Source organism: Ischnura elegans, chromosome 1 (genome assembly GCF_921293095.1).
Source record: "Ischnura elegans chromosome 1, ioIscEleg1.1, whole genome shotgun sequence".
Classification (NCBI taxonomy): domain Eukaryota; kingdom Metazoa; phylum Arthropoda; class Insecta; order Odonata; family Coenagrionidae; genus Ischnura; species Ischnura elegans.
In genome coordinates, this window is record NC_060246.1 from 81,071,347 (window position 1) to 81,098,402 (window position 27,056).

A 27,056-nucleotide genomic window follows, 5' to 3' on the forward strand; every position below is an offset into this window, starting at 1 on the left:
GGAATAACATTCCACAGTAAAAGATTTAAAATGTGGTGAAGAATTACATACTATAGATGATCTTTTTGAAGTTATTTCTTTAATCAAAAGTCACACACTTAAGTGAGACTTCTCTGTCAACTTATTTATAATAACTGGAGACGTACAAAATGTCGCGAGACAAACATGTACCCTCAATGAAGGGCAATGAATGAACCAAGGTCGACAGCTCGTAAATTGGACTTCTGGAAGCGGATACCGGTTCAATAACTTAAAGCCGCCATATTTGTACCGATCGTAGTATTTCTCCCCGGCGCCTCACTTCATTCAGTCCTCTCACATTCATGTGCAAGAGCCTGTCGCAACCTTTCACCAAGCCAAACATGACAGACCCAATGAACCCCATGCGCAGCGGCACCTCCTTAAGGGACACAGCCAAGAGCTTTCCCTTAGCTCCTAAATAGGGATTCCTCACATCCTCTATTGGAAGACAGAAGTTCAATGTCACTACAGTTTGTGAGATTTCAGAGTAGAGAGAGCAAGATGAGCGATATTCCCTAATAGGTCCCATAGATTTTCGATCTCCTGGGTTTATAAATCCTGCGACAGGAGAGCAACGGCAGTTGAACGGTGAAGAGACATCCGACAAGATCGGGCTGAGCTCGGAGAATTCGCTGACGAACGAGATGGCTGTAACCAAAGCTTTTGTAAGTAGATCTTAATATTTCATAACCTTTTATAACTCTGATTACCTATGCGCTATTTTCTCGTTTCACGGTAAAATTATACTCCTACGAAATATTCAACCGTGTCTCGGGCGTAACTACTTTCCATTATATTTACCTACGATATAATTGCATCAAGCTTTTTCATCGCACGCAATGGGGAATTTTCCATTACCTGAGATTTCACGGGAATTCCCGCCATACATTTGACTCTAACTATAAGTACTTTTTCGACTCACAACACTAATGAAAGATTTTCATGACTCAATAGTTTGTCATTCATTAATAATAGCAAATTCGTACGTTACTAACGTGGTTATGAGAGAGAGAACTCGTTTACAATTACGTCATTCAGAAAGCGATTGGTCAAACAAAATAGTGAGATATATAATGAAAATACGGTAGAGAGCTACGGTAGAGAGAGAGAGTAAAAAAATTACGATATTCTTGCCAACATAAAATTACACTCGAAGCCGAATCGATATTCATTGTCATACATAATATATTATTGAAAGAAAAATTTGTAAAATTAACATGGACACGAAGTGTTATTACAGTCCAAAGGTGTACGTGAATAATGGACGCAGCAGGAACTCGGCTTTATCTACGGTCCAATAAGCTTCCTTCCATTGATTGCATAGATAAAACACTCGATTATTACACCATTTATTCAATCAAACGCCAATTCTCAATGGATAGGATACTTTAATAGACAGCTCTCATCAAAACAGTTTTAATTATAATAAGGTACAACCTGCATTACTTCTTCAATTTTTACTTAAGATAAGGATTAAATTTTAAATTTATCTATTTTATTAAAATTGATTTAAAATTTCGATTAAGTATAATAGCTTCAGGCTTAATAATTTAAAATCTAAAATTCCTTTGTGAATGACTTGACGGGAACGATATAAAATGAGATGCTTGGCAATTTTCTTAAGATTATTTTCCTTATACACCACTATTTTCAGTTACACCTTCATTAAAGGGTGATACACAAATTGCGAGAAAGTAAACGATAGTAAGTGCTAGCAGGCCTGGATGTTCTCCTCCTCAACTACCCTCAAAACACAAATTGACATTTCCATTCCTAAAATTTGCAGAGCGCCAGAGGATGAGCGAGTTGAAACATGGAATTGAGAAAAGAAACCCCGGGAAAACTAATGGACGTATTGTTGCCGATTAAGATAAGCAATAAGTCGCATAGCTTAAAGATAATAACACAATTTATAATAACAACCGACAGAAACCGGCTAAAATAAAATGCTGATCTCTACTTCACACCACAGAATTTTGCTCCAATTAAGCATCTGACTTGACAGTGGTTGTACCGACTGGTTCTCGAGAGTTATGCTACATGCCGAGAAAGGAAAGGCTTTAAAATTTTCATTGGCAACTTAATGCGAGTTTGTATCCAATGTCAAGTCCATTTTTTAACAATATTTACGCCATCGCACACTTGTGCCTCAGGCTAAGAAAGAATCACTATGCCATATAATTAAAATCTAAAACCACACGTCAATGTAACTCACTGATAAGTAAAATCAGCATTCAGTTAAAAGAGCAACATCTCCACCAAAACCTCGCCGTATGAATTCAATATGCTACATGGAAGATTAACAGTCTATTTCAATCGAATGGTCCATTTTCGGAGTTTCGCCTAATTTAGGATTTTTCACCTATCTGTATATTCATTCTAAACAATCTTAACAATTAGATATGGACGAAAGCGCTGCGACATGTAGGTCAGTTCCCGAAGGCCAAGCTTTGTACAATCTTTTCCACTATCTTTCATAACTAAAGGTAATATTGAAACAAACGACACAAATACGAAGTTGATTTATTAGATGGCTATTAGATAAGAAATTTGATCAGCAGTATCTTAAGAATCCCGCCACCATCAATTTCTACCGCTTCGTTAATGCCATCTGCTGGCGATACGAGTACTTTGAATATGAGCAAATTCAAATCGATTAAAGTGTTTCAATTTCAATGACTAAATATGGGCCGCATGGTCTCAAAGTTGACACTTGATGATCTAAAGTGCACCAAAGACATAGTTTTTTTACGTTTATTTTTCTCATTTTATTCCCATCCTCTAACTAATTCAATCTTCTATGACGGAAGAATGGAACCGATGACAACCCTGACAAAAATACGGCATTTCCTCCATTTCAAGGAGTAGAGTCACACATAGAAAACTATTATGATATAGTACCGACACGAATTTTTAAACTGGATACAAAAGTCTTGATAGGTGTTATAATAGTGTTGGGAATACTAAGTAATGGCTGCCAAAGAAAAAACTCATAAACTTACCGAAGTGTTCGGCCAGGATTACAAAGACAGCCCAAGCACGCGGATTTAGGGTTCTCTGGTGTCATGACCAAATTTTATCATTTTTTTAAGTTTACACTAGTTTAATAATTTTTGCATCCTTGTAAAGGAATAAAGGAAGTGTGTATGCAAATGCATGGATAAAAGTCCCAAACGTGAGAGAAGTTTTGAGTTTTATCTATCGTAAAGCGTAGCTCTTACAAACATTTTTCACGGAAAAACGCCCCTCTCATTCAGGGGCGCCATTCACCCCGGACAGGTCATGACCCCCCCCCCCCCCTCCCGCCCCCCTCTGCCCATGCTGCAGACGAAATTTCTTCATGCATTCACCTGAAATAAGAAACCATTTTTCAACCGAATTTTTAAAATAAATTAATGCATATATGTATATATATAATGAAAAATTAAACATGTTTGCCTAATATCCTACTTGTATCTCATAATTCTAGATTTTCATGGCTGTTTGCATCGCGATTGTAGCAGCAGGGGTAACCACACCAGACCCAAATAAAGAATAGTAAGTAAATTTGTCAAATTCTCACTATAGTCAATAGAAAAATGCACCATTTTTATTTATGTAAATTAAAAAGTTTTAACTCACATATCTGATAGCTGTTATCGATAGATTAATAGGGACTCGCGCATTTGTAGATAAAATTGCGTAGAAGTAATAAAATTGCATGTAATAAAATGAAAGCATTAAGCCTAACGATTAACACACCTGAAGTCAAAGAGATGAAGAGTCACAAGGGGATCGAACCCTTTAGAAATATTTGGCAGATACAACTTATGTGCACGCCCTCAAATGAACACGCTCTGCGAAATGTAACCACCTCCCTTTCTATTTATGAACCATTTCCCCCTCGATCCCATCCATAAAAGCATTTCCTGGTTAACGTCTTCCCTGAATCCAAAATAACATTTAACCATTCCCATGCCCAAATGAATATAAAATCTTATATATAAAATCAAGCTAAATGGATTTTTACCATACCATACAGTTCCAACTGTTTCATGCAATACCTATTTATCGTCATTTTAATGGTTTAGATATCGATTGATTTACAACCTTCAGCTAGATAATATACCTGTAATATCGGTACAAGTCAAATACAATCAAATGGTTGGTTCTCACACTGCAAGTAATAGTAACATCTATCTCTCTTACTTTTCAGCAATCATTACATCATTGACGTGCCATTTAGACTAGATAATGTGTACACATACTACGTACAAAGGCCACCACCAGTTTATAAGGGTTGGAATTTACACCGAGGATACAGTAAACCACTTTATTAAGCATTAAGGTAATATCTTTGAGTTCTCAACAAGTAGAAGTAACTTCAAAAACGTTTGGTAAATTATCAAGAGCTAAACTTGTATTTTCCCTCTTTGCAGGCATCTCATCAATCATTAATCGCATTATCCTGTTTTACACATTATAAATCATACAATGTAATATTTAAAGATATTATTTGTTTATAATAAAAACTTAAAAACGTGCTTATCTGTTTTCTTGCAACCAGCTATGTCATCAAAATAACCTTGAAAATGGTAAACCTAAACCAATCCTGGAATAAATAATATTAGCTAAGATTTAAAATACTAACCAACTTCTTCATATGCCCTAGAAAGCATTTTTTCGCCACGGTACCAAATAATAAATAAATGCTTTCATATCACAATTCAAATTACACACGCAGCTACAGTCGCACTCCGATGCTCTTTTATTGAATAATAAATGACGAGCGCAAGTGGCCTTACTTTGAGAGGGAAAAATAATTTAGACCGGTCTAGACGTGAGACAAATATATTTATAACAATTACGATTCTAATTACTGCCTAAAGCGAACGATGGAAATAGACCAAGAAGGTGAGATAAGGTTAATTTTTTATCGACTTTTTGCCCAAATTTTGGTTGCGTTTTCTAGTGAGTCTATTTTGCTTTCCAGAAAGTCAATCTTCTCAAAAAGGAGTGTTGAATCCCCTGATGCAAAATGTAGGGAAAACGCTATTGAACGAAGTTGAAAAGCAGTATAGAGAGAAAGAAGAAAGTATGTAGTATTTTACTTTTGGCTCCTAGATAACTTAGTGGCATGCATCTTTTGAATATTCTCTTAACAATCCATCCCTTCTTACGCTGTAGTGAGTGACGATCTCTTGCTTGCCCTCCATTCTGTGTTTGGCAACTCGTTTGAAAAAGCTTTGGATTTACTGGACTCCTCGCCATCTTCTGTTGTGTTTTTACGGTCTCCTAGTAAGCGCTGTGTAATTCAAGTACCTGGAAGCTCGGGTGCAACCTACACGATATATCCTGGAATAAACTATTGTCCTTGTCCAGCTTATAATTTCCACGTTTTGGGGAAAAGATCAAGAGTAACTTGTAAACATGTATTGGTTGCATATTTATCGCAGCTGATGGGTAAGAGCCGCCAAATTGACGTCTCTAATGAGGAGCTGACTAAAGTTTTATGTAATGCTGCTCATATTTGTGATACTTGAAATCAAATCAAATTTTTTTAGTTCTTTAAATTATGCTGCTGTTGTTATGCTAAGCCAATGACTGTACATGAAGCAATAAACCATTTGTATCTCCTTAATAATAATGTTTTTCTTGGTAGACTAGCCTCAAGCCCTGCTGGCACTTATGGTTATAACTAATTTTAAAAAGTATTTCAAGTAGGGTCAAATTTAAGGACTGTTGTGCAGTAGTTTTTACATTTCATAAAGTTCTCCATGTTATTTTTAATCATCATCTGATTCATATATGCAGATTTAAATACTTATATCAATTTGTTTGAGTAACACAAAGACTATGTCACCTTAAAATTCATTTTAAATGGCTCTACTGTGCATTTTTGCCATGGGTGGTGATAACACCCCTTTTTTTAATTTTTTTTTTCAATTCAAAAAGCCCATCTCTGTGGGATTATAACTGGTGACCTCAATGTTGACGTATTTGTGCCTTATACGGTATCACCACTTAAGCTAAGTAATTAGTAGCTGTCGGGATTGAACGTTAGACTTTAGTTCATTACGCTACCATTATTAGGTATATTCACAGGTCTTAACTGGAGGGACACAGTCACAATTGTTGTCAAACTGTATTATGAGAATGTCCTGTACCTCAGAAATCAAGTTGTGTAGTTGGGCAAAAGTAAGGGCAATTTTCAGAGCCAAGAGTGGAGCATGTGTTGTCTGAAGGGGTGGATTCAGCGTCAAATTTTGGGGGTAGGGTAATGACCTGGGTCTGGGGAGTATGGAATACTCCCCGGGAGAGGGTGACAATCTCCCATGCAAAATGTTTTGCAGGGAATGCAACACTCTACAGTAAATACAAGTCAAATTTCTCTCATATTTGGGACTTGTAGCCTTCCTTTTACATAAACACTCCCTGAACTCCTTCACGAAGATGCAAAACCTATTAAACCAATAAAAATTGAAAATTTTTGATAAAATTTAAGGAGGGGTCGTGACAGCCACTGGTTTCCTAGTCTTTCTAGTTACTCTGAGAAATTTTTGGGAAAAAATAGTTGGCTATCAGATGAAAAAATGGTTGTTTTTATGTATGAATTGTTTCACATAGTTAATTTCATTTATATAGTTTCTGTTTTGAGTTACTAACGTGTGACCCCTATGATTTGTGATTTTAACAATTAAATACATCATTAAGTAGACTTCATATGAGACTGGAAAAGAGAGTGATAATTGTGTTTGCTTGGTTTCTCTTTCACAATCCATGGAAACACATCAGCAGCAGCACAGAGAAGTTCATTGACCCTTTCGCTACTTATGACAAAAATATTCGGGAATTGTATGTACATATACGTAATAAAAAAATGGGAATACATTTCTTGATCAGGGAGATGAAGACCAAAAATTTCATCGAGGATTTTCTTACGTAGGTGAACAAATGCCAAAAATATCTGCTTCCTCCGGGCTCTCCCCCTTTCATGACAGTTGCAGGTACTACATGAAGTCTCAGTTTCAGGACCCAACGCAACAGGACTTAGGTCTTACCATTAAAATCCGGGAGCAAGTACCCATCTTATATTACCTCTCTTTTTGGTGAAGGACCATGGTCATACAATTCTTCATTCAGTCAGTTGCGGAATCAATATTTATTCCTTTCTCAATATGTATAAACTAAGTGTTAAATTCTTTGTCTTTTAAGCAGAATATACAATTTTTAAATGAAGTTCTACCATAAATATTAACTTATATCTCCATTTCAGGATAAGTATCACCATGGAAATTTTTGATTCATTAAATCCGTTAATATTGATATTAGAGCTTCATTCAAAATTTGATAATGCTCAGAAAAATATGAGGAATTAAATTTGGAGTCTGTATTTATGTGCAAGCAACTATTATCCATGTCGGTAATTGATGTGATTGAATCATAAGTTGACAACAAATTAATGCCCCTGGTAGGGTTATATTAACCCAGAAAGGAGGGAGCCCAACTACCCTCGGAGTCTGAGTTGATGCAGAGTGCCCACTAGGAAGGTCAAAAAAGGTTGGTGGTGAGAGTATGTGATTATCCGCGAGACCTTCTTAACAAATCTCCTGCAAAAATGCTCTGTACAGAGAGGACCGAAGAGTCTCTTGGAGCTCATTCCATCAGTCATACTATGGAGAGAACTCCAACAAGTCAAATGAGTCAAAGTTGATTTAATCGACTGAAGCTGCCCCAATAACTGAATATGCATGAAACAAACAATTTTACAACAGGACAAGGAAATCTATCTCTTTTAGCTTTTTTCACCGTTGTGTATATTACTTTCCCCCCTTAATATTATACCAAGGGTGGTAATTCTAGGTGAGATCCAGGAAGGCACAATAAGTATTGAATTTTATTCTAGAGTGATAGACCTTTTTGGTGTTGAATGTGGATAGTTTCAAAGGTGCTGCATGAGCATTAATTAAATTCACATTAATTGCATCACAAGAAAAATGTTCAGGGGGAATGAGAATTGACCAGTGGGCATTTGGTTTGCTCTAGAATATAGAATTCTCTGGAGCGAACTTGCCTCTTACTCCTTGCCTTACTTTCATCATTGTAGTTTACATTCATAATCATCAAATTTTATGCACACCCACTATTGTCCATTTTAGAGCATGTCTGTGAGAGTATTGTCATTGACTGCAACTTTTGGCTTGGGACTCAAATATATATATTGAAAACAAGACCTTCACTTTCTTTATGAGAATGTTGTTTTTTAGATCTCCAAGCAGTAAAATGGTGCAGGATAAGCTGGTAACATAGGGTAGGGCTCCTCGATTTTTGTGAATAAAAATGTTAGTTACTTCATATCTTTTATATTTATCACACAATTTTGGAATTTATGGCATTACTTACAATTCTTCCTTGATTTTTTTATTGTGTTTGACCTTTACCTCATTTAAAAAATGCAAGCAATGATAAGATCGCATAAATCAAGGAGCCCTAAATAATAATAAATACGGTAATGTCAGTAAATGCCAACTTTGGTTCGTCCAGCGAACTTTTATTTATATACAAGGCATTACTGTCAGAAGGTAGTCTCACCCTGTCGATTTCTGTAACAATAAAGTCTGTTCATTGTCTGTCAGTTGGCTGTTCGTTCCCTGTTCCCTGACCAAGAGAGAACAGGCAGGCGACTGTTCGTAGAATGTAAATTGGAACGCCTTGTCTGTTCCTTGTCTGTGAGAAAAGGGTTACTTGTCTGTTCCCTCCCTGTTAAGAAAGCGGCATTCTCTGTTCCTTACCTGTTGGACCACAGACAATGAACAGGCAGGGGACTGTGCGCTGTCAGTTCATTGCCTGTTTTCTTAGGTTGTTTGTTCCCTGTTCCTTGACCAAGAGAGAACAGGCAGGCAACTGTTCGTAGAATGTAAATTGGAACGCCTTGTCTGTTCCTTGTCTGTGACAATGTGGGAAGATGGTTATTTGTCTGTTCTCTCCCTATGCGCATACTTTGTTCCTTAACTGTTCGCTGTTGCTAAGTTGGACATAATAGACAAGAGATAATTTATGTTAAAATAGAATTAAAAGTTGAAATTCATTTGAATGATTGTAAGAAAAACTTTTATTGTGCTTTTCCACATATTCCATTAGTTATAAAAATCTTGAATAGTTGCAGAAAAGCAAGCTTTGTCATCATTAACAGAACAACCACTACATCAACAAATATTTCACATGCCTTCATCAAAGAAATATGTACTTCCTTAAATTAATACAACTCGGATTCTGCACTATGTCAATATTATACGTGTGATTTTAAAAGAGAAACACGCCTTTAAAGAATATTTATGAACACGATGATTTCACTTCTCACAAACAAACCTACAAGAAAGACAGTCCTCTGACAATGTTTGTTGGTTCTTATTGGCGACGTAACGCACATACGCATAATGCAAATACAATACAAATCTCAGTACTTGCTCAAAAACTTAAGAGACACAATAAATTATTAAATAAACACACTCAAGAACAAATATCACTTCACGACTTTCACTATCACTGAATGGATGCACGAATTACTTAATTCGTCACTGCGGGCATTTAGCACAGGTTAAATAATAATCAAATAAATAACTATTTTCTCCGCAACCAACAACTTCACCACAACACAGTCGACCATGTGCTCGTAAACTGTCCGGATAACGGTATCGGTTATTGGCGTCATTGTTTGCGTTTGCTATCTTCTATAGGTAGGTAGCAGCACCACGCTATCTTTCCGTCCTTGTTGAGAACCTGTTCACTAGCTGTTCACTGTTTTCTGTTCGTACCCTGTACCGTGAAACGGACTATGAACCGGCCCTTGACTGTTGACTGTCCGTTCACTGTTGTCTGTTCGTTCACTGTTGTCTGTTCGTTCCCAGTCCGCTGAAACCACAGAGTACATACTCTTTGGCTGAAACATACGGCCCCTGCCTGTAATTGGCGAAGTAAAGTATTTAACGTGCGTAAGCCGAGCAGATAACTAATATAATTTGCGTGCTCACTTCAATAACCGTCATCCGTGGTTGATGGTAATCGTGATAATGAATTCAACCGTATATAATTACTGTTTAAGTAGACGATATTTTCTTTGGATTCAATCAAACTTCCTTGTACTCAATTAAATTTGGATTAATCCAAATTGTTGTCCAAATTCCGAAACTTAAAACAATTGTTCGTACGTTGTTCATAATCTGTTCTCAAAATCTCCAAAAGGTTCCAAACTGACAGCGAACAGGCATCATTTTTACGTAAATCGATAGGGTGTTTAGTGTTTGTTCACTGTTGTCTGTTCATTCCCTGTTCGGTGAAACATACTACCAACCGGCCCCTGCCTGTTAAAAGCTTGTTCACTATTGTTCCCGAAATGCTTGTTGCCTGCCTGTTAAGGAACAAGCTGCAAACAGAGTACAAACTGTTGGTAGGCTGTTCGTAAGTTGCTCCTACTTGTGAGTGACCCGAGATTGTTCGTTGGCTGTTTATACTCTGTTCACTAATCTCCAACAGGCTATCAACAGGCTTCAAACGGACAGCGAACAGGCATTGTTGTTTCAGAAATCGACAGGGCATTAAGAGATCACATTTTTTTCTCTCAATCATAAAATTTTTATCTAGAAATTGCGTAATGATGCTAACAGAAGCTTATAACATAGTATTCACCATTAGTATGCATATTTCTATGCAGTATATCAGTGAACTCTTTCTTAGTCAGAGGAAGATGTACAGAAATATTCATAAGTATAAATTAAGACTTGCCTCAATGATACGAGAATGGTTAACCTATTATGCTTTCACTTCAGCCATGATATTACAAATATTTCCCATTCATTTTTACATCATCATTTGCTTCATTAGAGTGACCCATTGTTTATTTGAGTGATCATCTTCACTCATCTTGCAATCACACTTTTCATTGAGCCCATCTCACACCAATTCTCTCACCTCCATCGGTTTCTTTCCATCAAAAATATGTGACTAACTGGAAAACATTTTACCCACATTACAGCAGCAGAAGTTCCAGCTCCTATCCTCATGCTGCTTGTGGTCAGATAATGGTGCCCTTATGGTGGTAAAAATTATGGATTCAGCAGACTAGAAATATCCAGTTTGAAACAGCAAACCTCATGAAATGGCTTTCAAGCACCACATTTTTTTAATGCTCACTTGGCTGTTGGGTAACCATTTTATCCCCAACTTTCTTCATCAATTTTGACCTGGATATTAACTTGATATATGCCAGCTCCACATTACGAGGAAGATCATATGGTGTTTAACAACAAGGGTTCCTGATGCATCTCCTGTGAGGCCCATTTTATCCTCAATCATGATTTTGCAGCTATTTATAGACTTTTCTCCCTTTACAATGTTGACCAAGGCAACATTCAACAACGGAGTAACCAATAAGTCCTAAAACCAAAGTGACTAGTAAACTATGCAATTTGACTCCTGTGCATAATGGAACACTTAGCCCACATCCAAGAGCATAACCAGCAGATTCCCACAGCCAAAGCACTACCATTGCTGTCGTTGGATCATCTGGGAAGAAGGCTTCATAAATCACTGGAGGGAGAAACCAGTAAATAGTTATTATTGTACCATTCAGTAGGAATATAGATAATTTCAATGTAATAGCTGGAGATATCAAAGCCAGATGTCATTATTTTTTTACAGAAAGTCTTTCATGTCATCCTTGGCCATAATGAGATATGCCAATGGATACCCTTGCACTGTCTGTAATGTATAGCAAAAAATTTGGCAAAAGTGATTAGTATTGTGGCATTTTAAATTAGAGAAATATCGAAAACAAACATGCCAAGTCTATTGGAGAGCAGGGTATTTTCACCAAATATTTTCATGGCATCGATGAGAATTAAGTTTGTTGATGGAAAAGCAGAGAGGAGAGTTAACATTTGATAAATATTGCCTATAACTTGCATTTATTTTTCTGTGAGCTATAGTACTCTGAAAAAGTTGCCAACCATTGTTGATTTACAGGGATGACTTTTCTCCTATTCATTTAACATTTTTGCCTTGGAACTTTGGAAATCTTAAGTGGAACAAACATTTATATACATAATTGAATGATTTTTAGCTGCAGCAGGAGTTCCTTTGAGGCATTGTTTAGTGTGTGCCATTGATATTTTTCAGGGGCTATTAGCAATGTATTTTGGAGTTCTACCAAAAAAAATGGTACTACTAAAATAATTATCTTATAGAACAATATGTAACCCCAGGTAATTGGTGGCATCATCATCATCACTGGTCAACAATCCTAGGATTGGTTTGACACAGCTCTCCACTCAATTCTCCTATCAACTAAACTTTTTACACCGACATATTTCTTCTCTTTCACATCCATATTTACCTGTTCCATATATTTTGTTCGAGGTCTTCCTTTTCCATTCTTGCCATCCACCTGTCCCTCGACAATTGTCTTCATCAGGCTATCATGTCTCAAGATGTGGAAGCAATTCCATCTTGTTGTGACTGAATCCGTAGCCACCGCGATCGCCGATTCTCTGAGTGCGACTCAATTGTGTTCGTGACGCAATAAATTGATACATTGTTCATTGTTACATAGGGCGTAGTTATTTTGCACGAAATAACCCTTAGAGACCCCAAAAAATGGCTATGTCATCAGCAAATCTTAGCATGCTAATTTTTTCTCCATGGATATTCACTTCCAAGGCCTTTTCTTTGATTTCATTTACGGCTTTATCGATTAAAACGTTGAAAATTACAGGTGTTTAGGATCGATTCTTTCCCCATCTTTTCCAGTTCCTTCTTATTGTATACTCCCAGACCAGTATCCATGGATATTGATAGAAATAATGTTGTGGGGTATCCAGGACCGGTTGTACACATTTTTCTAGTGTAAGCAAACAATATTCCAGCCACCCCACCCCCCTCAAAAATAACCAGAGAGGTAGTAGGATTAGTACTGAACATTGAGCTGAGAGCTCAGGCACCCCCTTTTGCTTGGTGCTCTATGCAGCCATGCACTTTGCTTACAACTTAAACCAGCCCAGAGGGTATCATTTGTAATGGAACTGCATTTTAGTTTGTACCAGAGGTTTGAACCCATCGGCTATGTTTAGGAATTCTTCGCATGGGTTCCAAAAGTGTTCACTATTTCCCTCCTCCCTATAAATGTAGCCTCTTACATGAGCGATTATGAAGCAAGGGTCCTAATGAAGAGGGATATTTTAAAAATAAATTGGAAATAATTTGCTTTAGACACCCCTATGGTTATATCCAAGCCTTCTTAACTTTCTTACTTTCCTTCTTCTTGCTGAGCTATGATGACCATTACCATCACGTCTTCCTCAAAACCTCTTCCTGGGCTGCAGTGTCTCTGCACATGATGCTGTATCACTGAACCTTTTCTTCTCCAAGGTAGTTTCATCATGTACATTAGCTGTTCCAAAATTGATATCAATTCCCAACATCACACCAATGGGTTGAGTCTTGCTATTGTTGACGTTTTGGCTGCATTTCTCCTCTTGGCTAGACTCCAGTGGGACTATGGCCAACTATGTATTCATCATCCTCATTTCTCACTTGTCTACTTACTGTTTTCAAATCTTACATCTAGTGTATAGCTCATCTTAAAGGGCAACATTCTTCTACTGTCTATAATACCATAAAAGCCACCTCATTAGGTGTGTTGTAGGGGATGGCTATGGCCAGCCATAAACATTAGTCACCAGATGAAGAGTAGCATTCTATCAAAATTAGATTTATTATAAGTTCATGTAGCATTTCTTAGTGAGAAAATAGTTCATTGTACTCAGAATTTCAATCACTTTGAGTGTGTTCAATGAATAGACATTTAGACACACATGAAATAAGGTGGATTGATTCAATGGAGAACATAATGTTACCCTCTCCCCTCCTTGCTTTCTCATTTCCTCACAAATACTATGGTCAAGTTCAAAAAGGTTATCTTTTTTATCCATTCCTGAACTCATGAGGTTTTTTTGAGTGACTAGTATTTGCATTTTACACTACATTCATAATGTATTTACCTACACTAGTACCACGATGCACCCATTATTGTACTCTATTTGGATCTTTAGAAGTCAGATTTTAAGAGTACTTATAGCATTAAACCAATTTTTTTAATATTCCTTAGTTAATTTGTGCATACTCTATAATGTGCTAAAAATTTATTTAATTAATTCTATACTTAAACTTTTTCTCGGACAAGAACCCTTTCAGCACTTCCCCTCCCCACCTTGGGAGTAGTTTTGGAGGGGGACACCAAAATTATACCAGGTATGCACTTGAAAAATGTCTTGGACCGGCCTTGATTAGAAGAGATCAATTCCCAAATGGTATTCCATAGTGTTATGGGCCAGGGCAGGTTAAGGTCACTGTTCTGTGGTTGGGGGATTGGTAAATTACTTTCTGCAGTGCCTTGGTGGTATGCAATACCTCCAAACAATGATGTGTGTGACGTATGATATACGTACATAAGTGGCTGTCAGTTATAAATTAAATAGTTTTTAACATTTCCTATTTATCTGAAGAAATACAAACTTTCATCCGTGAACCACCCTAATAATAACAACCATTATTTCAATTTTTCCAGAAATTACTGGGGGCATCGTGCCCTCCCTTAATTCACCACTGTCCATGCTGGAATTTTTGCTAAAAGACTTAAGAAAAATCAAATTGGATGAAGAGCAGTTCAACGACGCTATGACAGAGGTATCTATTATGGCCATTTTACCACTTGAAAACATAGAAACCTTGCTTTAAGAGGCCTTCTCACCAAATACTATTCAGTAAGCCGGCCCTTATAATTAGTTTTCATATTTGTGAAAAGTTAACAAAAAAAGGGGAGCGAGGTAACCTATAGTCCTTTTCAATGTTTCCACAAATTACGGGGGGCGGACGCCGGCCCGCCCTCTCCCCGCTTCATTCGCTACAGGTTATGAGGAAGTAAAGTTTGGGGTTGGTCACTTTAGGATTGGCCGAAAAAAATATGCTCTCTGGCATCTGAAAGGGGTGTAGACTGGTTAAACAATACAAAATGTTCGTTGCTTTTACGGATTTCAGTGAAATATGGTCGCTGAATAGGGGTAAACGTTTTGGCAGGTTTCACGGTAATGTGATCTAATTGTCTTCAATTCTCACCCGCAATGAGTTCTAACCCATTAGGGCTTCGAAAAGCGATTTCTCTATTCGACTCTAGACGTAGGATGTGGTCTCAAGCACGATAATGCTTTCACCTCGTTTCCAAGAAAAGGTGAAACGCTAACAAAGATCGGGAGCTCATAGATAATGTTTTTTCTGGCCTCCTAGTGAGTCTAGATATGTAATTAAGGCGGAATAGACTGTTAAAGTTAACCGCGGTGATGAGTTACACAAATACCAACCCACCGTTTATCTGCGTCTTCCAGAGAGCGTCGCACAGGCCCCAAAGCGATGCGATGAAAAAAAGGGAGTACGGGTGTTCTGACTGTGGCGACCACACTATCATGACGATGACGAGGCCTCCATGGAGGGCCGCGCCGATGACCAAAAGGGTTGCCCTTCCCTCTGCCAAGTAGCCGGAGGCGAAGCAGGAGATGACGGCGCCAACGCCGCTGGCCACCGCGTAGCACGCCATCACGTAGCCCAGGTGCGAAATGCCGACCGAACAAGCCACGTAGGCCTACAGGGAAAAGAAAATCACGTACGTAGGTCAATCACTTAGTGCAGAGAACAGTATTGGAAGTAATACGCAGACCCGGAACTAGGGCGGAGCAGAGGAGTCCGGACGGCAGATTTCAGGGGGCGGCAAAATTTTAAAAGTTTATGTTAAAAAGTTATTTAATTTCTCTAATTAAATTATTTAACAATCATTAATAATTTATACATTAGTAAATAATAATATTTATGAAACCTCTTAATTAACAAGCATACGGTGTGTAATTTCAACTACTTACTATAATAGGGTAGTTTCCTTCATCAAAGAAAACGAAAAGCATTGATTGCGATTCGTTACCCACCATTAGTGTATTCATAATATGCATACAAATTATTTGGTTTTAGAAATAACGGTTTAGACGAATGGCAATGGTCAATTTTATCCTCATTTGAAAAAGGCCAGATTGGCGCCCATGCGATTCCACTTCACGTGACGTCACAGGGACCTAATTTCTATGCGAGTAGATAGGAGTTTTACATCGTCTGAGATTACCAATGCATGCATGAGGCACAGAGCTCAGGGAAACATGTCTCCTATTAAAACTGGCTAAGGTCGGAAAGTTTTATTTCTTAATAAGGTATTAATAATCCTTATTTAAGCCAAGCGCTACCAGCTAGCAGGGTACTCTGCTACCTGCTAGCATCCTGCGTCGTATCAGCGCTCAAAGCCTCGCCCCAAGGTCACCTCACTTGCGGCAGCGGGAACCAGAACGACGTCACATGGAGTTTTCCCAACATTCATACTTAGCCGTCGCGTTTTCGCGCGCTTGAACTTTTTCACTTTTGATTTAATCGCGAAAAATAGATATCGTCATTTAAAAATCTAAAAGCGTGAAATACGTACTCTCGGAGTAATAATCTTTTGATTTAGGCAATAAAAAAATAATAGGAAACCACCCTATTAAAAAGAAAGCTTACGGATGTATGGTATATTTTAGCAGTCCTAATGGGCAGTAGGTGGCGAGAGGGCTTACGAAAGGGGGGTGATCTTTGACCCATCCCCCTGACAAAACCCCCATTTCCTATCAAAGATCAAGAATGAGATCGAGGAAGTGGGATCGTTGCTGGGGAATGTGACAGAGGTTTTAGCCATTAATTTTCATCAACCATAAATTTATTATGCGAGACCGAATAAGGACGTAACATTAAAATACCTATATCATAAACAATTCTTGGTAGCAAGCTGTGAATTGACTAGGGGTTTCGGAAAAAGAAAATACTGGCAAATAAGATACCTAGTGAGGATGGAGAACGAATTGCTTTTCGTTAAATTAGTGGAAGTAGGTCGGTGTCTTAGATGTTGAGTTCGGAGGAAATCTGCACGCGAAATTGACGGAGAGGAAAATTAAAAAAAAAAGTTTGCATAGGTTTGTACTCCGAGCAGGGACGGATCGAGAAAATTTAAAGAGGGGCCTGACCAGCTCAAACACTTCACATGTATTACGAGTTTTGATCTACTGGAAAAAGCCAGAACACTACAAGGGGAGCTTTCGGGGATTATAATCCCCGAAAATACGTACCTTTCATCAGCAGCGGATCCAGAATAAGGACAAGGGGTCGTCAAAGGGCTCCCTTCTTCTGTTTATATTTCACTGAACAAAATTATCATTTTATCTTGTATAAATTGGATATACAAGAGGGGTCCAGCCCCTCTCTGGATCCCCCTTTCATTGATTCAAAATATTTATATATTATATTCAAAATATGAAATTACTAAGGGAACTTTTTAAGGCTAAGAACATCTCCAAAATGTCGTTTTTAGATTAATATTTTTGAAATTTCCTTTAACATGTTTTATATGGGGGTATTCCATACGCTAACTTCCCGGTAACGGCAGCTTTGGTGTTGGGTCCTCCTTTAAAAAAACTTCTGGAGGATATGGTGATAGAGAGAGGATTATTCGGGATACATAAAAGTGAAGGATGATGGAAGAGTCTATGGATATGTGGGAGGTAATTAGAACGTATGGCGAGGACTTTGATTGGCAGTTTATGCGTAGCTTACGGCAAGCCTAGATGTATCCATCGACGGGTGTTGTAAATTTTGATCGCGTTGGTTTCAGGAAGTAGCCGATGAGATAAATTTTCTAGATAATTTCAAAAATTCACCCCATGACAATCTTCGTTTTCACCAGTGGCTTAACTATGGGAGGGATGAGGGGATGCATCCCCCCCCCCCCCCCCCCCCCCCAAGCCTCTGAGAAATGAAATAATTTTATGAAAATCTTGTCTGGATTTGATATATAATAACTGCATCTGCTAAAAGTTAAATTCTAAGTGCCAAAATGATGTAAAATGCATTTTCAAAACCTTTCCTGAAATCCCCGTTTCCTGGGGGGGTAGCCGCCGCTAACCCTCCTCGTCCCTCCCCAATGCCCCCAAATCTCCCCCATCGCCCCCAAAGCATATTCCTAGTTACGCCACTGGTTTCCACTATTTTTCTACTATTATCTTCGGAATGTCTTCGTAATTAATGATTGGAAAAATCGCAAAGGAGAAGAGGATACGGATTAAGCTGATACACGCATGCCGTAAAACGACATAGTATGACTATTTATCCCATGCAGTCCTAACAGAAGCATTTACAGAGTGTTTGAGTTTGGAGAGAGAATTGGATATGCACTTTTTTGCAGGAAGAGTGCAGCTCTTACGTCGAGGATACGTTATAGTAGTGAGTTCCTTCGAAAGTGACTTATTGCATTCGAAAAAAAATCAATTGAGAATACTGATGAACATTTTTCGCCTTAAGGCCCAAAAAATAACCATGTTTTATTTTGGCTTGCTTTTTTCGATTTTAGTGCACCGTCCATCGTGAAGAAAACAACCCTCGACCAAAAAATCATCTTAGTGACTTGACGATTTCTCCCGGAAAGTCAAAAGCTAAGCCTCGTGAATAGTTTTGCCAAACACTGATTTGCGAATCCTTCGAAAAATTTTAATGGGTTCCTCAAAATCAAGAACCTCTATCAATTATTTAGATACGTCATTGTATTGAGCTATGTATTCAAACGCTTAAAAGTAAATTCACTTCAATGATAAATTAACTTAAGTGTTAAAAATACATTATTTTAAAGAATATCCCATGGAAATACAAGAATATGAATCTCACGTTGCCATGCTAAATTGAATATGCGATGCGTAGGTGTGAAATGTTGCCCACCTCCAGGAGGATCGAGATGCTATACATATGTGCTGCCAAGCACTGCCGGCAATGGTTGGTTCATCAATGTATAGTTAATGCCAGTGGCGCCGACTCCATGGGGCCTGAGGGGGCCCGAGCCTCCTCAAAAATTGGTTATGGGTGAGACGAAAAAATGTGTCAGGCTTGTCAATTTTCCCCGGAGTGTTCAGATATCAATATTCGAGTTATTATGGTTCTAATATTGATCATATGACTCTTCTAAAATGCTTAAAAAAACTAAAAACTCGCTACTTAAAAAATTTCCTGGGGCAAGATCCCCGGTTTGGGCCCCCCAATATTTTTTGTAAGTCGGCACCCCTGGTTAATGCTAAACTCTGTCGGGTAAAGAGTGGCTGATGGATGAGTAGGTGATCGACATAGTGCATTATAAGTCAGAGAGAGAGAGGAAAATACAAATTTTGGGCGGCAAATAAATCACATTGAAGAGCCACACCGTTACCAAAACAATTTAGGAGGGTGTGAAGTCGGCTCGCGAATAAAATATATGACGGAAGCAGGGACGCAGCTAGCAATTAAGACTAGGGGGGGGGGGGTTTCAGGCGCAACTAATACTGGAGGGCCTGGGAGTGTGGTATACCCGGTAAGGTATATACAAGCTAAGCGGGAGGTGCGGGGAGCCTCCGTCAGAAAGAAATTAAGATAAATGGCTCAAAATTGTGAGTTTTACGGCCGTCTGAGGGAAATTTTGTTAATCCTCACACTATTCTATAGGCAACATTAATCCAATTAAGTAAAATCGATTTAACTCAAAAATTTCTCTGAGCTCTGGAGGGGGGGTTTACCCCCAAAACCCCTCTCTCGCTGCGCCACTGCACGGAAGTACCGCACAGAATCCTACCAATTGAAATGCTGAGTGGCAAATAGATGAAAATGTACGTGCCTGAGTGAAGTCCGTGTGGAGGAACGCCTCCTCCATGCCTGCGAACAGGGTGATGGGCACGAGGAGCATCTGATAGGGGGACCCCATCTGGCTGAGCACGGCCACGTGAGTGGGTTTCTCGAGGCAGGGGCCGTCCTCGGCGCTGTCCGTGATCCTCCGCCTCTCCTCGCATCGCACCCTGAGTCAAGCAAAGTTATGGAGAGCATTAATCAGGGGTGCCCACTAGAGGTTTCATGGCACTGATTGTGTGTGCGCTGCTGAAAGTTTGAAAGGGTGGTAGTGAAAATTATCACTTATAATTCAAGTTTAAGGGGCACGAATATGAGAGTAACACACTATTAACTTTAGTAAATATATTAGAGTTAACTGACGAAGAGAGGCTCCAGCTATCACTTATAAGTTAATAATTGAAAATAAATGTAACCACCATTGCTATTCCTACAATAAATGTGAATGAAAAAGGGGGAGGTTGACAGGGTGGAGGTTTCCAGAGTCAGTTTTGAACCACCGTGACGAGCGCCCACGAAAGTTTCCTCAAGTTGAATGGATTGAAAGGATGAGAGAGTTTTGGGGTTGTTAAGCCTTCAACCTGGAGTAAAATAGACACTCCTGCATTAATGTTATACTAGTCCAACGATACGATACATGACCGACTGTGGTAGATGTAAATGGTGCAGAGAAGAGCTCTTTTCAGTATTACTATGTCGACAGCCTGTGAGCGTTTGAGACGTGGGTGTGATGAAGAATGGACCTGGTGATATGGGTGGAGTGAAACGAGTGAAGAAGTGCTTGAGCAGGAGAGAAAACTTTTGGAAGAGATACGGAGAAGAGATCAAGTAGCTCGAGCAGCAATGGACGGTTAATTGGAACTAAAAGTCGGGAATGGATATAGGATGTTAAATATGCTTGGTAGAGGCAGGAGGAGAACAGAAGGAATGGATAGCATTAAAAGAGGTTGCTGTAATCATAGGGAAGGCGAGACCGATTGACTTCCATGTAAACCTTCCTCCAAACGACCCTCACACAAACCATGTCACCAATGAATCATTCAATCCATTGGAAGCATCGTTCACACGTGAACAGCAATACTTTGGCTAAAATGTATGAAATTGCCAAAAAAATAGCTATCCTCTGCGATTGTGATTTACATTAATAGTGTGCTAACATATGAAATCTTTACAGGCTTGACGTGGTGGAAATCCACACTAGTATCCATCAATCAGGTCCAACGGGCATATAAAAGGGCAATATTTCAAGAGATATCACACATTGAAAATTTTCAAAGAATATACTCTTTGATTGAACATGCATTATATTAAAACCGGTGGAATTTTACTTTAAACAATAAAGTAAGAACATTTAAATGTTCTACGATCAATCCTTTCAAAAACATTTATTTTTTCCTAAATATTAATTTAGACCAAACTACTTGAATTTAAAAAATAGAACGCTTAGGTTAAATAGTGGTAGAATTCAACCCCTAAAATGGGCTTTCCCGAAGATTGAACCCTCATCGAAATGAAGCGAACCTTCTCCCCCCATTCTCCAAAATATATCTTCCTTCATTAAACCACCCAAAGTGAACCAGTCTAAACGAAAACCCCCAAATGAAAGCTACAACGTTTTTCTGTCCACAATTTTGTCGAAGAACAATGCCATGTGTCCGAGGGCAGCTAGAATTATTTAAAATATCTTTGCGACTGGGAGGCAGGCCCAAGTTTTTTTGGGGGGTAGAGGGCGGAGGGCACGCGACTTCCTGAAAACCAATAAAAGTGCGATGGGCGGAGCCTGGCCTCCAGGAAATTAAGTCGCTTTCAAACCTCCGTAGCAGTGGCTTAACTATGGCGGGGATGTGGGGATAGATCCTCCCAAAGCCTTAGAGGAAAAATATTTAAAACTATTGTCTAGTTTTGATATTTAATAACTGCATCTGCTTAAAGTTAAATATTTTGAGCCAAAATTATGTAAAATTTATTTCCAGGCATGCCATTTTTCAAAATTTTTCCTTGACCCCCCTGCCTGCCTTGGGGTGGGTTTCCTGGGGGTGGGGGGTCGCCACACCAGGCCATCCCATTCCTCCCTTAAGCATATTCCTAGTTACGCCACTGCTCCGTGGTGTACGCTTGTTGTGTTGCCAAGTGGGAAGAAGGTTTTTGACACAGTCTTTCGTTCCGATACACTGTCAAAGACTTATGAGAAAACATGGCAACGCCCGCCTCTCTCTCTCTCCCCATCCCATATCCCTAGCGCTAGGAATTAAGGCTAGGGGGTTTCAATCGCAATTAATACTGGGGGGCTTGGGATATTGCATACCCGCCAGGGTAAGCGGGAGATGGGGAGGCCCTCCGCCGGAAAAAAATTTAAGATAAATGGTTCAAAGTGGTGATTTTTACGACCTTCTGAGGGATATTTTATTAATCCTCACACTATTCTATAATCAATATTAATCCAATTAAGTAAAATAGATTTAACTTAAAAATTTCTATGAGCTCTGGGGGGGGGTTTATCCCCCAAAACCCCCCTCGCTGCGCCACTGCATAGCGTCGCAGACCTCTTTCCGCGATGCCGCACGAAACATTCCGAGATTGTACGACTGGGCCAGTCGCAAAGATATTTGAAAAGGATATGATGCTCACCTCTTGACGGGGTCGAGGAAGAGCGCCACGAGCAGGCTGGCAGCGGCGACGCAGGCGAGGAACGCGTATCCGACTTGGGAGAGGCGGCGCTGGGGCGGCCTCACGAGGTTCCCGTCGCTGTTGTCCGCGGGTGGCAGGCAGAAGTCGAAGCCGCAGGGGACGGCCTTGGAGAAGTTGGAGGGCAGGGGCGGGTGGTCCAGAGACAGGACTGCAACGGCCAAAAGCGTATGTTTTCGTTGAAAAATGACGGAAAAAGATGAAATGTGAAGGATTAGTATTCTTATCATTATTAAGCATGTATGGAATGTACGCTTGACACTTAAATTATCTGTATAAACTTTACGAAAATAATTTTGTATTCCTATAGATAGCGTAACCTATTAAATTTCTCCATGATTGCCTCGAATGCTAGTCGTCCTATTTGTTTACCGCTAGTTTACGGGAATATTTCAGACTTCGCTTCACGCATCACGTACTTTTATGTCGCCATAACTGACTCCACTATGGTAGTATCGAGATGCAGAGCTAAGAACCAACTACAAGAGGCGTTTGAATGTATAGCGAAAGTTGGACTGCAGAAAAAAATTGGGGGTATTTAAAAAATGCATATTATGTACCGAGGGGGGTAGTTGAGGAATGCGCCATCAGTATTGGGGCAGACGGACGCCGCTGGAAGAGTGAGATAAACTCGAGATCCTGATGTAAAGCCCGAGATATCCCTCGGGAACATCCTCGGAAGGCAATCCAGAAATTTTTCTATTACTACCACAGTATCATGCATCCAAAAGCTAAAAAAATATTATAATATATACTTGGATGTAGTTCACGTTTTCCGGACCCAGCAGATTTTTATGCAGCTGAATTTTATAAATCTCTAAGGGGACTTTACATCATAATTCCGATTAATTTACTCTGGAAAAGGTAAAGTAACTCGCCGTTTCTTCGCAGCGAATACGTTTCTCAGTGCAAAACAATTTAACCGTGGGTATTGGAAAAATATCTAGAGTGGCTATTACTCTTCTGCCTTTGAATAACCCCTATTTATATTCAAATGAAATGAGCAACATTTAATTCCACTTCCATAGATGGTAGATGCCGCAATTTATGCTGGAGAAAAATTTACCTAAGTTTTAATTTTATTACTAACAGAAAAAGTCAAAAATTTGGAACCACTAACTAGCAAAAAACTAGTAATCAAACTAACTAGTAATCAAACAGCCACATCGTTAATGAAAGGTCAAGTGCTTCAGTTTGCTAGAGTAACAGTTATTCTCAGAATTTCTCATACCTATTCCGGGAATGTGTCCTGCAATCACCACGAAAGATTGGTTGGTAAAGTGCCGCACGCAGATGCTACCGAAAGAGAATATTATAGATATGGCTGTGAAATCTCTTTGTCATGTGTACATCTTCTATAATCCACTTTCACTTTCATTGAAAAATTTCAGAAAAATCTGGCAAATTGGATACCATACCATGCAACGCAAAATAATTCAAGTTAACGTGGAGGAAAATCGTTGAAAGTATCTCTCCTGTACGTAATAAATATGAGTTTTCAATTTAATGGCAGATATTTCACACCATGGCTTTCTATTTTCTATGAGCCGACATAAATATTACAAAAATAAAGTTTTTTTTCTATCAAACCAATCCATTGCCTATCACTCAGTTATTACTCATTGCATTAATTAATAAATGATATCTTTGGAAGCGAAATAGATATTTATCGCCCATCAATTTTGTTTATTCAGCAAATACTCCTAAGATAACCCACCCTTTTCCCACCCATCCCAGTATTTGATACAGATTCGATCGACTCCTTATCAATCGGTTAATATGTGCGACTGACGCGCGGTGTCCAAGGGCAGGAGTAAGACCTCAGCTAAGGTTGACATTTTTATCTTTAAATGCAAAAAAGAGGTTCTATCCACTTCTAGTAAAGTTTAGTGCATATAAAAACGCAAAGTTTTCTCGAGATATAATAAATAGATGGGAGAAACTCCAAATTTAAGATATTCGTTCCTTAATTTCTCGTATATTCAGTGCATAATTTCAGCGTCAAATGACTGTCGTGAATATCCTCTCACATATCCTATAAACGAGATTATCACAGTAAGGACGAGGATGAGTGATGGCAATACCACTTCAATTCTAATTACTATAATAAACGTTTACAGCCAATTTAATTCGCTATACTTTTAGGAAATAACTTTTAATTAATTACCTGCCTTATTAAATGGCTATTCAATTAACCATCGAATGAAACAAATACATTTAACTTTTAAGGCCATTCTATAGTTAACTGCATAACATTAAACAATAGGGTGGTTTCCTATTATTTTTTTATTGCCTAAATCAAAAGATTATTACTCCTGGAGTACGTATTTCACGCTTTTAGATTTGTAAATGACGATATCTATTTTTCGCGATTAAATGAAAAGAGAAAATTTTCAAGCGCGCGAAAACGCGACGGCTAAGTATGAATGATGGGAAAACTCCGTGTGACGTCATTCTGGTTCCCGCTGCCGCAAGTGAGGTGACCTTGGGGCGAGGCTTTGAGCGCTGATACGACGCAGGATGTTAGCAGGTAGCAGAGTACCCTGCTAGCTGGTAGCGCTTGGCTTAAATAAGGATTATTAATACCTTATCAAGAAAGAAAACTTTCCGACCTTAGGCAGTTTTAATAGGAGACATGTTTCCCTGAGCTCTGTGCCTCATGCATGCATTGGTAATCTCAGACGATGTAAAACTCCTATCTACTCGTTTAGAAACTAGGTCCTTGTGACGTCACGTGGAGAGGCATCGCACGGGTGCCAATCTGGCCTTTTTCAAGTGAGGTTAAAATTGATCATTGCCATTCGTCTAAACCGGTATTTCTAAATCAAATAATTTGTATATTATGAATACACTAATGGTGGGTAACGAATCGCAATCAATGCATTTCGTTTTCTTTGATGAAGGAAACTACCCTATTGCAATTTTCCTTGGTCTTTTGAAGTAATTTCGTATTTTAAAAATTTCAGCTCATCACTTAAATAGGATGACATTATGCTCATCGGAGCAATATAGCTTTGTGTATCACTGAAGAATAATTTCATGTTGATTAAACTTAAAATTTTAAGTTTACCACAAATTTGCCATGCTAACGCATAAACAATGCAACCATAATCATTGTTTCATGTTATCTAATATTTTGAGATAAATTATACTTTTAACGAATCCGGCGATACGTAGTAGTTAAGCACGTTGAAAGGAAGCGATGAAGTATGCAATTTACCACAATTGTCAAACACAACTTTATTTCGACCAACGTTTCAAAACTACTTCACCACCTTTACGTGTAGTGAAATTGATGGTTTGAGGCGTAACTTTGTGAAAATTATGAAAAATGAAAAAGAAGAAACTTCATGCCTCAGGGACCTAGATTAGACGCTTTGGAACAGATGGAAATTTTGCAGCATGTGTACGTTCCAATGACTACATTGTAATCGACTTTTTGTAATACTCCCACTCCCCTCTTTTAAGCCTCCCACTCCTAAATTCCTGGGCTAATGACATGACGAACCCTTCGGCCTCTCTCTCTCACCTGAACCCCCCCTCTCCAGCTGCCATACCCTCCAGGGATGCAGACTTACAAAAAAAATTGGGGGGGGCCCAAACCGGGGATCTTGCACCGGGAAATTTTATAAGTAGTGAGTTTTAAGTTATTTAAGCATTTTAGAAGAGTCATATGATCAACATTCGAATCCTGATAACTCGAATTTCGATATCTGGGCACCCCGGGGAAAATCGACAAGCCTAACACATTTTTTCCTCACACCCATAACGAATATTTTGAGGGGGCTCGGGCCCCCTCAGGCCCCATGGAGTCGGCGCCACTTATACCCTCCCCAAGGGAGCCTTCTCCCCCTAACTTCTTTCTACCGTATGACCAAGTTGTTTCCCCCTCCCTCATCTCTGTTGGCCAATCCGTTCAACCTAATTACTTTCCTCCCTCCCCCTCCAAGCCTGGTATAAAAAGATGTGATGGACCTCTGTAGAGTTCACCTGATGATGACGTCCAACTTTGATACCATCATCATCATCATCACTGGTCAACAATCCTAGGATTGGTTTGACGCAGCTCTCCACTCAGTTCTCCTATCAGCTAATCTTTTCACTCCTACGTATTTCTTCTCTTTCACATCTCTCTTTACTTGTTCCATATATTTTGTTCGAGGTCTTCCTTTTCCATTCTTGCCTTCCACCTGTCCTTCGACGATTGTCTTCATCAGGCCATCATGTCTCAAGATGTGGCCTATAAGGTTGTTCCGTCTTCTTATTAAGGTTTTCGTGAGGCTTCTCTTCTCTCCTACCCTTCTTAGGACTTCCTCGTTACTAACTCGGTCGATCCATTTGATTTTCATCATTCTTCTGTAGCACCACATTTCGAAGGCCTCTATCCTTGCTTTCTCCGCTGCGGTCATTGTCCATGCCTCACTTCCGTATAGGAGCATACTCCAGATGTAGGCTCTTATAAATTGTTTCTTTACTTCCATATTTAAGTTTCCCGCTGTAAGCAGGTCTCTCTTTTGGTGGAATGCTCTCTTCGCCTGGGCTATTCTGCTGATAATTTC

The 27,056-nt window shown here is 39.0% G+C and overlaps 2 protein-coding genes and 1 long non-coding RNA gene across 3 annotated transcripts in view; 2 read left to right on the plus strand and 1 right to left on the minus strand.

Annotated features, from left to right (window-relative positions):
- The first annotated feature begins 569 nt into the window (after window positions 1-569).
- On the plus strand, window positions 570-4,543 carry LOC124164251. The gene is made up of 4 exons (XR_006866003.1): window positions 570-686; window positions 3,491-3,558; window positions 4,217-4,348; window positions 4,440-4,543. It is a non-coding gene; the product is annotated as an uncharacterized LOC124164251 (long non-coding RNA).
- Window positions 4,544-4,772: 229 nt separating this feature from the next.
- LOC124164238 (zinc finger SWIM domain-containing protein 7-like) lies at window positions 4,773-5,641 on the plus strand. Its single transcript, XM_046541481.1, has 3 exons — window positions 4,773-4,914; window positions 4,994-5,095; window positions 5,188-5,641. Exons 1-3 carry the CDS (start codon window positions 4,896-4,898, stop codon window positions 5,541-5,543), a joined length of 477 nt encoding a protein of 158 aa, XP_046397437.1. The 5' UTR covers window positions 4,773-4,895; the 3' UTR covers window positions 5,544-5,641.
- Window positions 5,642-10,624: 4,983 nt separating this feature from the next.
- The window catches only part of LOC124164258 (UNC93-like protein), a 29,917-nt gene continuing 13,485 nt past the window's right edge, over window positions 10,625-27,056 (minus strand). The window contains exons 3-6 of the mRNA XM_046541501.1: window positions 22,441-22,648; window positions 19,805-19,982; window positions 15,415-15,688; window positions 10,625-11,586 (exon numbers count right to left, since the gene is read on the minus strand). Of these exons, the coding sequence (XP_046397457.1) occupies window positions 11,363-11,586; window positions 15,415-15,688; window positions 19,805-19,982; window positions 22,441-22,648 (884 nt within the window). The 3' untranslated portion in view covers window positions 10,625-11,362. The remainder of the gene's footprint in view (window positions 11,587-15,414; window positions 15,689-19,804; window positions 19,983-22,440; window positions 22,649-27,056) is intronic.

Coding starts and splice junctions, on each gene's coding strand:
- LOC124164238 (XM_046541481.1), top strand. Junction 5,096..5,187: donor GTATAGAGAGAAAGAAGAAA/GTATGTAGTATT, acceptor CTTACGCTGTAG/TGAGTGACGATCTCTTGCTT.